Source organism: Mesocricetus auratus, unplaced genomic scaffold, assembly GCF_017639785.1.
Source record: "Mesocricetus auratus isolate SY011 unplaced genomic scaffold, BCM_Maur_2.0 Super-Scaffold_100045, whole genome shotgun sequence".
NCBI classification, from domain to species: Eukaryota; Metazoa; Chordata; class Mammalia; order Rodentia; family Cricetidae; genus Mesocricetus; species Mesocricetus auratus.
Window position 1 is genome coordinate 8587638 of NW_024429222.1, and position 12119 is coordinate 8599756.

The window sequence follows — 12119 nt, forward strand, 5'->3', positions numbered from 1 at the left end:
CCCTGCCTGAAGGCATCTGCCTGCTATGCTAGTCTCTGCCGTTGGGAGGCACACAGACCACTGAGGTTTGACTGGCACAGGGACAAACCTTATATAAGTCCTTGGCTTAGTTTATGGGCCTCTGTTATCTGAGAGTTGGGCAATGACTGTGCAAACAGAGAGCACAGAGTAGGTGGGCGTGGCTTAGCGGTCCCTCCCACAAGACACCCGGAGAGCTCTTGGTAGGGAATTTTCATTTTCCTTGGGCTGTCTTATGCAAATCGGCAGAGTGGGCAGGATTTCAGGGATTGGTCAATAGCTGGATCAGTGCACTCCCTCCAAGCACCAGGCACCTCACTGGACCCCAGAGGGAGGTACTGACCTTCCATGATGTGGCTCTGTGCTTTGGTCCTCATTTCTTTCACTGCTTGCCTGACTCAGGGTGAGTACTTAGGGGAGCATATTTGAAATTATTTGTCCTACGTGATGGCTGAGTGCAGACTCATGCAAGGAAATGTAAAACAGGGCCCATTTCTTAGTGGTGTTTGCCCTCTGGACATGGGCAGAGAGTGTGAGTGAACCTTGGAACCTTGTGTCCTTGAGTGAGGAACTTAACTTCTCAGGGCAGCTGCTTCTCCATTGGGCTGCAGTGAGGGTGAAATGAGTAATGGTGTCTGCAGCATTCCCAGTGGTGGTTGGTCTAGAAATGGGGGGATTTAAATTAGAGTATGTCCATAGAAAAATTGACATATAAAATCATCAAAGAGTTGCATTTGAAAAGATGATTTTTTGAGAGTTCCCTGAAAGGGGGTACATCAATGAAGCAGGACAGAGAGGGGAGTGCTGGGATCAGTCAGAAGGCTGAGACAGAATAGAAGCTATGGGAAGGGTCTTTGTCATGGTTTGCGGGACAAAGAAGAGAGGAGGCAGGAGAAAGTGGCATAACCTTGAATAGTTGGGGCGGTTTCAGAGGATTTGAGGATTTATAAGCTGTGTTTTTTTTAATTGTACCTAATTTTATGTGATCAAGATGGGTTAGTGGAGGCACAGGCTAGGGGACCCAGATAAGTGGGTGCCTGGGGGTATAGTTCTGGGGTTGTTGAACCCTAGGGGTGACAGTTTTTTCCAGATGAACAGGGCCTCAGGTGTCAAAGCAACAGGTATAGGAAACAGATCCATGGCTAGTACAAGGGTACAACATGGGACCTTACTACCATATGTGTCACTTGAAGGAAGGAGACTGAGGCTTTCAGGGGAATGTACTCACCCAAGGCCTCCTGGAATCATACCTCACTCTATCTCTAGCTCCAGAATCTACAGCAGGGCTTCCCCAATAAGGGTCATGTTGAAATTTCTAGACTTCTCTTCTGTTTGGCTGTGTGACACTGGGAGAGGCTGGGACAGATATGAGGCAGAGTGAGAAAGGGTTCAAATTAGGAGTAAACATGTCTATACTGCTGATTGCCCGTGCACATTCCAATGACCACCTAAATTCTGTCCTCAGGAAGCTCATCCAGTCTGCTTGCAACTCCTGTTTCTTCATCTTTAATATGACCTTGATAAGTCCTACTTAGCAAGGCTTTTTAAAAGGAGCATTGGTATGTGTTTGTGCACACAGTAGGTGACCAATATGTGTACATCCTATATTGTTTAAGCAACAGCTATATTTTTGTTTATACTTCCATCCCATCCATCCTATTTATTACCCGGAGCAATCTAGAGTCTTCCCACTTCATTTGGGTAGAAAATACTTATTGAGTTATATAGGTTTCACCTAGTGGTTTCTGTATGGCTTCTCTCTCTCCTTTTTCTTGCCTGAATTAAGTGTCTGTGGTCTTTCTTATGAGGTCAGACTCCCAAGGATATGGTCACCCTCATTCTTTGTCTCATTCAGCAGGCAGCTCATGTTTTCTTTATTTTACATGCAATAAAACCATAGTCTAGAGGGTTGAGGTGACTTATTCAAGGTCATATACTTAGAAAGTGACAAAGCCTGCCTGGAATCCAAGTCCAACATTTCTCTCCTAACTTGCCCTCATTTCCTCCATGTTCCACAGGGAACCCTCGTGGAACCCAGGACTGACCTTGTCACTCTGATGTGTTCTCCTCTTCTCCATGTTTCACAGGGCACACATCCTCACCACCCGTGGTGGACACTGTTCATGGCAAAGTCCTGGGGAAGTATGTGAGCTTAGAAGGATTCTCACAGCCTGTGGCCGTCTTCCTTGGAGTCCCCTTTGCCAAGCCTCCTCTCGGATCCCTGAGGTTTGCTCCACCACAACCTGCAGAGTCCTGGAGCTTCGTGAAGAATGCCACCTCCTACCCTCCTTTGTAAGCCACCGGGGCCCCATTTGGTGACATTGTCCTCGTAAATATGAACAGTATCTTCCCAACTGTCTTAGCCCCCTCTCTGTTTGCTGTGTAGATGTCATGACCTAGGCAGCTATAGGAGAAAAGGTTTTATGGGCTGACAGTTTCTGAGGATGAGTCCATCATCATCATGGCAGGGAACATGCTAGCCAGCACTCCGAGCAGGAATGGTGCTGAATGCTTGTATCTTAAAACAACCGCCAAAGGGCAGAGCTGGGTGAGGTAACTATGAAAGGTGTGGGCTTTTGGAACCTCAAGCCTGCCTTCAGAGACATGCCCCCTTCAACGAGGCCACACCTCCTACCCTTCTCAAACAGTTTTGACAATCGGGTACCAAGCATTCAAATGTTTGAGCATATGGGGGCCATTCTCATTTAAACCACCACACTGACAGATTGTCCTTGGGGAAGTTGTCTAACATCTTTGCCTCAGGTTTTTAGCCAGTGAACGAGGATAATAATAGATGTCTGGTGTTGTGGCCCTTAAATGACTTTTACTAATAAAGAGTAAGAGCTTGCATGCTCAAAGGGCTCCATAATTGCCATCGCTTTAACTCTGCTTTGAACCTTTGAGCTTTCTTATCAAGGTAACCACAGTGGTTTCTGGGCTTTGAGAAAGGCAGAATCTTAGCAGGCCAGGGCAGCAGGACCCTTAGGGTCAATACTTTTCCCTAGACCCAGTATTTTGAGTCCCAGTGGAGGAAATAATTTATCCAAGGTCACTCAGCATATTAGTGGTTGAAGCAGAACAATGATGTGGTTTTCCTAAGTGTACTCATTAAACACAGGTCCTGACCTGTACAGTGTGTATGTTTGCCATTAGAAGTAGTACCATTGCTTGATGAAAGTGTCCCAAGGATTAGAAGATGTTTACCTGATGGAGAGTCATGTCACCCTGTAATCCACTGTATAAAGCCCAATAGAGGCTTAAACATGACATCAATCCAGGCAGGAGATGACGTATTTTCAAGCCAGCATGTGAGTTCTTCTCTCCTGGGCCTAGGATATTCAAAGGCTCAGGGAAGGAGAAAGGTGTCAAGTTCTTCTCATTCTGCAGAGTTGGAAGGCACTAGAGAATCTAGAGGTTCCTCCAGGAAGCACAGACCTTCTTACACATGGCTGCCAGCTTCACTAACAAGTTCAAACCTCCTAGTACAAGGTTGGGCCCCAGACAACATGCCCAGCTTCCATCTGGTGGAAATTCAGGCGTTCTGTCTCCCTCCCAGGTGCTCCCAAGACCCAGAGGGAGCACAGATGATTGCAAAACACTTCACCAACAGAAAGGAGACCATTCCTCACAAGTTTTCTGAAGACTGTCTCTACCTAAATATTTATACTCCTGCCGACTTGACAAAGAGCAGCAGGTTGCCGGTAAGCATGGGGACCACTGGTCCAGCATCAGTCTCTCTTCTGTGCCACTGGAAGAGGATGAGGGCATCTGGGAGCAAGGATACCAGTGTAAGACTGAATCCAAACCTTCTGTTAGCCACCAGAAAAACAAAGGTTCCTTGCCATTTGTCAGAGTGCATCAGACTCTGCTGGAGGTTGCCTGGCATCTGAGTTAACACATCTTATTCTTCCAAGCTGTCTTACCCTAACAAGGACAAAGATGTCAAGTGTTAGTTACTGGAGTGAGAACATGATCCCAGAATAGTTAGGATGTAATTTCAATAGAATTAAATTAAATTAAATATCAGAGAAACTGATATTCTGGTAGAGGAAGCTAGGGCACACTGCAGGTAGGCAGGGCAATAGCATGGGTCTTTTGACCTTTAAAACAAAAGGCAAAACAAACAAAAAAAAAACTGCTGTCTCATAAGGAGTAGCTGTGTTAACTTCATTGGCCTGTGCCAAAGGTTCCAGGGGGGGAGCTGGGGGAGGAGCTGGGGGAGGAGCTGGGGGAGGAGCTGGGGGGCAATTAGAAGCAGCCTGTTTTGCCTTTTGTCAGTAAACCTTGGTTTTATTGTAGGTCGTTGTTATCAGTAACTGCCTTTGGCACAGGCTGATGATGTAGTGAGTCAGCTTTTGCCACATAAATGAAGGGACCTGAGATGGAACAGGATGCCACTTGTGGGCCAAGGGTGGGCAAAGGGCTTTGGGAAAGAGGCGATTCCCTGGGGTGTGACAAGTCAAATGCCAACTCCCTGTCAGTCTCCACAGGCAGGAGTGGGGAGAAGAGATTTTGAAATTGGGACTAATATTAGATGCTATTCATGCTTTTCAAGTGCAGGAAGGTGGAGACTAAAGTTCTTTCACTCAGACTCTGATTTCTTCACCCATTTCTTTTGTACACAATGCCCCAAACACAGCCATGATGCAGTCAGGGAAAGCAGGGACATGCCATTCTCATACAGCCTGTCTTGAAGGACCTGACCATCTCACCAGCATAGTCTTACGATCTGCTCAGTGTGCCATTGCTCATGAGCTCTTTCCTCCAGCTTTCGTTATGAGATGGCCTTGACTGACTTAGAGCTGGCAAAGAACCTGGTTGTGTGAATGAGGGGGACAGGGCCTCTGGAAACATAGAGGCAGGAGAACCTCTGTTTATGACAGAGGTCCAAGAGCCACAGGGTCTGGGGTTAAATTTAGATCTTGCCTTTTTCTCCTGCTCCAACTGCTGGCTCACTAACCTGTGGCCATAGGCAACAGAGATTGGGAGCTCAGTGCAGTGCTGGGCACATGACTTGGCCAAACCATGCTTCTGCATTTTATTAGCTATTGAATTCAGGCAGGCAAAGCACTTCATTTCTTAGTGGAGGCATGGGGAATTATTCTCTACTCCATGCAGAAGTTATTTCTTCTGCTTAGTGCAATTCTTGGTTCATAATACACACTATGATTTCTTTTAAACAAATAGGATTTTGTAAACTCTCATATTTTCCTTGGCTCTATAGGTTAACACACACACACACGTTTTGCATCCTTTTACCTTCAAGTTTCATCAGTCTTTGGTACACAATAGTTTCTTAAATAATGTTAGCCAAAGTACTGAAGACATTCTGGAGGAAGTAGCAGTGAGCTGGGCTTAGCAGGGTGGGAGGATTTGGGTGTGTTGAGTAGATACTGTAGAAGCCGTACCACCAGACTGCTGTGCTTCTCATGAGATAATTACTTCCCAACAGAAGTTTAACTTACCCCTGAAAGGTTAATGCTATGAAATGAAGTGATGGTCCAAGAGCTTCCTCTTTCTTATATGTTCAATTGGCTGGACAGTCCAGGCATGAGGTCATGGGATTGTGGAAGAGAACATGCCATCCTTGGTTCTTGCTGTTCTCATGATGTTTTTCTCAATTTGAAATCACTGAAGGATGGAAATGAGAATGATGGGGACATTGAGTGTTGAGTCATTTTAGGCTGATCTGATATAGTTGGAAAGAAGAATGACTGCCTATTGCAGTCTTTCTGGATATTGGCATGTTTGTGGTGATATCCTTAAGTCACAGCCTAGATGCAGGTGGCCAGACCAGATGACTTCTGCAGTCTTTGCAGTTATGCTACCTGTGACTTATATGTTTATGTTTTTGTCCAGGTGATGGTGTGGATCCATGGAGGTGGACTGGTGATAGATGGAGCATCGACCTATGATGGACTGCCCCTTGCTGTTCATGAAAATGTGGTAGTAGTGGTCATTCAGTATCGCCTCGGCATCTGGGGATTTTTCAGGTGATACATAATATTTCTCTCTATATATTAGTTCTGCAATAGGTCTGTTTCTTTTATGTTAGCAAGAAGAGTGAGTATATGACATTGTGTATAGTTCAAAGTCATGTATTTAGCTTAGATTTGAGATAATGAGAGTACAAGTAAGTGTGGTTGCATCAATGAGGCATTGGCGAGAGCCTTTGGCTGTATTACATGATGCAGAAACAAAGGGGATCTGAACATACAGGTAGGTTACATGGTGACGTAGGATGCCTGGAAGTGGAAAGGGGACAGTCTTCCTCTTTTCATAAAAGCTCAGTCACTGGAGAAACAATCTAAGTCACAGAAGAACTACATTAGTTCCTTCTCTGTGACCAAATCACCTTCTCTTAGTCTCAACTTTCACAAGTCCTATCATTGCCAAATGTTGACACAGCATAGACCAGGACTACCACACTGAACCCTTGGTGGGAAAACCATGTGCAAACCCCAGGGATCAGTACAAGGCCTTGTTATATCCCTAGTTTAAGCCTGATATTGTCCCAACTATCTATTGTTATAAGTAGCTATTTTAATGCTATAGCTGTTCTACACAGGGTCAGAATGTTCTCTGAGACTGATTAAGCAATTTTGTTTCTCTGCACAATCTTTCTGTGTTTCGTATAATGATACAGATGTCCTTGCCAAGGCCCATAGCACTCATTCTGACTGCGTCTCATACCAGCTACACTTACACTTCTGTCCCTGTAGCACTGGGGCCTTTGTATCTATTGTGTCTCCTAACTGCAGTTCTCTTCTTCAGATGCACCTACACATGCCCTCCTTTGCTTTCTGTTGCTATGACAAAACACTGACCAAAAGCAACTTGGGCAAAGAAAGGGTTTATTTGGTTTGTGCTTCCAGGTTCTAGCATTTCATGGAGGGAAGTCAGAGCAGGAAATCAAGCAGGAACTAAAGTAGAAACCAAGAGGGGTGCTAATTCCTGATTTTCTATGTCCTCATACTCAGCGATCTTTCTTAGGTAGCCCAGACCCACCTAACTAGGGATGGTGCTATCCACTGGGGGCTGGGCTCTCCAAAATTGATCATCAATCCCAACAACCTCACAAACCAATGATCTGGCGCAGTCTTCAGTTGAGGTCCCCTCTTCTCAGGTGGTTCTAGACTGTGTTAAGTTGGCAACAAGAACCACCATGACCCATTTATATGATTTATTCAGGTTTCCGGTAAGTGACCCTGTCGCAATGCCATCTTTCCTTGTTATGCGATCTAAAGCACCAGCCCTCAGCCCTCCTGCTGTATTCTCTTCACCCAACCACGTTTTCCCACCATCTGCCATTATATTCTGTTTCCATCCGTTGGTCTGTGGTGTAGAGTAAGAACCAAGTGTACACAGAAGTTTCATGTGCTTTCTTCTCAGATGAGCTGTACATTTTAAACCCTGTTTTTATACGTGGTGGTTCCTCACTACCTGGTTTATGGAGAGTGAGTATAGAGCCCCACTCTAAACACTGCTGTAGGGATAAATAGCAGGTGAACACTCTTGTCAGTGATGTGGAGCTGGCCTTATTCCAGAAAACTCATTAAGAATCCTAGTCTCTCTCTAGACCTTAAAACACAGCCATAGCATTTCTAACTCTATCCACTGTTGTCTTTCAGCACAGGGGATGAACACAGCCGGGGGAACTGGGGCCACTTGGACCAGGTAGCTGCACTGCGCTGGATCCAGGACAACATTGTCAACTTTGGGGGCAATCCAGGCTCTGTGACCATTTTTGGAGAGTCAGCAGGAGGTGAAAGTGTGTCTGTTCTTGTAAGTGTCCCTGATATCAGGCCTCAAGTCCAGATTTAATGTCTGCTGATAAGATCTCTTACAGACCCGCCAGTTTGGCCTTGGCACTTTTCCTCTCATAACTTGGATTCAGGTTGACTCTACTTATCTATCAGCATCAGATGGAGGATGGTTAAAGACTAAATTTCCTGAGCTCCTAGGGTGTTCAGAGCTTTGTGTCATGGGCCATCACAAATACCAGTTGTATACTGCACAATGCCACTTCTCCTCTTCTGACTTATTTGCATTCTCTTTGTTAATTAGACTAGCATTAGGGGTTGATTTCTATCAAGAAGTGTTGGGTGTAAACTTCAAATAGGAAGGGTGAGAGCATGAGTGTAATTGTATGGTTATAGCCTGGGTCTACACAGTGAAGAGACATGGGCACCCAACAGCCTGGTTCTACCCAGTGAAGGTACTCAGGAACCAAGTGGCCTGGGTCTACACAGTGAAGGAACTCGGGCATCCAGAAGAAGCAGGTGTATCTTCAGATAGTTTTTCCCTGCCCAAAAGGGAAGGTGCAGTCTCTGGGACTGAGTTATATGGTAGGATGTGGAACATAGATCTGGAGGGCATTGAGGGGAGCTATGGAAGGCATTGGTGACTTTTAGGACTACTCTAGCTCCCTCAGGGTTGAACAGAGAATCAGCCCAATCATTGCACTCCCAAATACATTAATTTCATATTTTGTTTGTCAAATGAAATGTTCATAGAGATTAAGTAGAGATTAAGGAAAAGATAAATGAACTCTGAAAAGCTGGGTGATGGTACATGTCTATATTCCTATCACTCAGAAAGCTGAGGTTAATGGGTACAAGTTCAAGGCCAACCTTGACTAAAGAACTAATTCTTGCTCATTCTGGGCTATTTGGAAACAAGTGTTTCCTTAAAGGGGAAGCAGTCTTCGGTAGTATTGTTTTGTTTTTAGGGTTTTTTATATAATTGCAAAGTATATCTCAGTGAAAATGTTTAACTAATCACATTAGAAACTTAGGCTGTTTGTGATTTTAATATTATGAATATCAGGAGCACACTTATTTTATGATCACTTTTCTTGGGATAAATTCCGTGTAATATAATTCTGAAGCAGAATTTGAGACTAAGAGTGTCAAGTTGTCTTTGCAGTGGTTTGATTATAGAAAAAGGCTCTTGCTGCATTCTTTTTGTTCAGTTCTCATTTTGGGCTCTGCCTTCACTGTGATAAATGTCTTTTGGAGGAGGTGGTTCCATGGTGACCCGAGGAAAAGGATGCTTTTCTGTCCACAGATCACCAGGGCCCCCAGGTGAATGGCCTTGGCAGTGGAGCAATCCAACATAGCCTTAAAGAGCAAGTGAGTCTCAGATCACTCCTTTGAGTGCAAACTCTCTTCTTGTCCTCTCCCCTGACAGGTGTTGACCCCACTGGCCAAGAACCTCTTCCACAGGGCCATTTCTCAGAGCAGTGTCATCCTCAATCCTTGCCTGTATGGGACAGATGCTAGGCCCATAGCTAAGGTATGTGTCATCCATGTCAGCTACTGTAGACTTTAATCTACCACCTTGGATCCCTACCAGTCTTTCTTGCTGCAAGATTCAGCTGAGATGCTCATGGCTGCCTGAAATAAGAATGAATTAACAGTAAGGGCTGGTTTATTACCCACATCTAAGCCATAGTTCACTGTTGAATATACTATCCAGGCCTCCAGCAATTCTGCACACATTTTAATGCATGGGAGACATGATTGCTTCCTGTGCATGCCTCATCAACCACCATCCCCATCTGTGGATGACTGAAAGTGAAACACAGAAAGATTGAATGGCATGGCAAGTGATAGAGGTGAGGCTTAAAACCAGACAGTGAAATTCTTGATTTTAGACCTTTAATCTCCAACAGCTTCTTAAGAAATGTTTTACTTTGAGAATATTCCTCATCCCTTTAGTTGTCCTGGGAATGGACATTGTGCCCATTTTTATCAGGACAAAGTGACAGAAACATAGATATTTGTGTAACCAGCTCTAACCACTGGTCTAGTCAGTAATAGAAGTTGCTCTCTGCTACCCAGCCCCCATGCTTGCTCCTTTAGACTACTTTCAGCAACCTTCTACCATCTTTAAAAGAAATACATGGGCTAGGAGCCACTGTCTACATGGAGGGAGAGACAGGAAATGCTCTTGACCCCTGATGTCTTACAGAAAGTGGCTGTTCTTGCTGGCTGTAAAACCACCACCTCAGTTGCCATGGTTCACTGCCTGCGCCAGAAGACAGAGGAGGAGCTCTTGGAGGTCTCCCTGAAAATGGTAGGCATACCCATCCTCGTGTTCCTATGCTATATACTTGACCCAAGACTTGACTCATTCAGCTGTCTTCTGAAATAACTATCTCCTCTCAGAACAGTTTCAATCTTGTGATGTAAATTGATTCTCACTGCTTCTCCAACATGAAATAAATAAATGTAAAACTGCTCAGCAATAACATTATAAGAAATTACATGGCAACCCTCAGCTTAATAGCATGGCATTCTTGTTTTAGGGTATATTTTAAGTTATATTTATACACATAATCACCAAACTGAATGGGTGAGGGCATGCAATGCAAGCCTTCTAAAGAAAGTGTCCCATACAATCTAGGGCCACCTATCCACAGAAGGTATGGCCCACAGTGGGCTGCGCCCTCTCGCATCCATCATTTATCAAGAAAATTTCCCACAGACTGCCCACAGTCCAATCTAATGGAGGCAATTCTACAACTGAGATTCCCCCATCTTAGGTGACTCTAGTTGTGTCAAGTTGACAATAACTATCCAGTACACTGTATATTTCTCCAAACATTTACTGTCTATCCATTAATTCTTATAACCAATTCTATTAATAATTTTTCATTAATCTAGTAAAGGGCCATATGGCATGAGTTTATTTTAGCCTTTGCCTCTATGTTAATGATCATTTTATCCTATGGCAGAAGCATACCTAATTGATTTGCCTTTCTTTTCTATGTAGTTTTTCCTAAAAGTAGATTACCAAATTAATAAGTTAATTTCACTTCCTAAATATATTTTTTACCTCAACAACTATTTATAATATGGAAGAAATGTCGTGGAGAATCCTTCAAATTAATCTTCAGATTAATGTATTCATTCAAGAAAGACATGTCTTATGTCTCTAGAAGCATACTAGATTATAGATTACCTTCAGAAGTCAGCAAGGTACAACATACCACCCAGATAACACTCCAACAGACTATCTAGGAACAAGCCATTAACTTACAAAATACTTTTTAAAGAGTGGGCCAGACCAGAAGTAGCAATACAGAAAGAAAGTGTACAAGAAACAGTACATGAGTAAATTGTCTCAAAATGAGATGATAATGACTCTTGGTGTCTGATGGTGCTTTTCAGAAAAGGCGGGCTTGAGAGCTGATGTGGTCCTGCGTGCTTATAATTCTAGCACTTAGGGTGTGGAGGTAAGAGATTTTTGTGTCTAAGGCCAACAAGAGAGGTGGATGCACATGAAGGAGGATAAAGAGGAAAGGAGGAGACTTGAGTCCTTGGACCTTACAGATGATTGACATTGAATAGTTAAAGGAGATATTCCAGGCAAATAGAGATTATTGGAATGGAAAAAAATACATTCCCAATTCAAAGACTATGAAGCTGTCCTTCTAAGAACAACTTCTTAGGCTGTGTGTTGCAACCCCACATTGGGTCATGTAACAGAATGTGTCAGGAAAAGATCTGATAACAGCAAAAGGTTTCCCAGAATAGAGAAACAAAAAATTAATTCAAACTCAAATGCATAATGAATCAGAAGTGTTTCACATGACTTCAAAGCAACCTTTGTTCTGAACACAAAACATTTATATTTTGTACTATCTGTACTGTAAAACCATACAATGCCATAAATACTTCCTGAAACATCTCAAAAAAAGAAATCATCTAAAACATTTAATTCTTCTATTTTCAATCTTTTTCACCTCTATTATTATCCAACCAACCAGTATGTATGTATCTTCACACAGACTCTAAAAACAATGGTATGTAGGAATCTTCTAGAGGCCATAAAAGCCCTCTGGCACTGTGCTCTTTCTGCTTGCCCAATGATTGAGCCAGTGCAGACACAGGGTTTTCACTGTCAGGCTTAGATTAGGTGTTATAAGTGTTAAGAGAGGGCTATTTTCTAATACCCAGAGAAAAGGCAACTATTTTAGCCACTTTCCATGTGACACAGGAGGACTCAGCATGCTCATGAATAGCTGGTATCTTTGAAGAAACCAAAAGAACCTAATATCCAAGAACATGCTACAAGTTTTAGTATTGTGTAGA

General features: G+C 43.5%; 1 protein-coding gene across 1 annotated transcript in view; it reads left to right on the plus strand.

The window, feature by feature from the left end:
- Positions 1 to 267: 267 nt before the first annotated feature.
- Positions 268 to 12119, plus strand: part of LOC101831149 (liver carboxylesterase 1) — a 28538-nt gene continuing 16686 nt past the window's right edge. The window contains exons 1-7 of the mRNA XM_005079139.4: positions 268 to 421; positions 2106 to 2310; positions 3575 to 3719; positions 5878 to 6011; positions 7650 to 7803; positions 9211 to 9315; positions 9994 to 10098. Of these exons, the coding sequence (XP_005079196.3) occupies positions 367 to 421; positions 2106 to 2310; positions 3575 to 3719; positions 5878 to 6011; positions 7650 to 7803; positions 9211 to 9315; positions 9994 to 10098 (903 nt within the window). The 5' untranslated portion in view covers positions 268 to 366. The remainder of the gene's footprint in view (positions 422 to 2105; positions 2311 to 3574; positions 3720 to 5877; positions 6012 to 7649; positions 7804 to 9210; positions 9316 to 9993; positions 10099 to 12119) is intronic.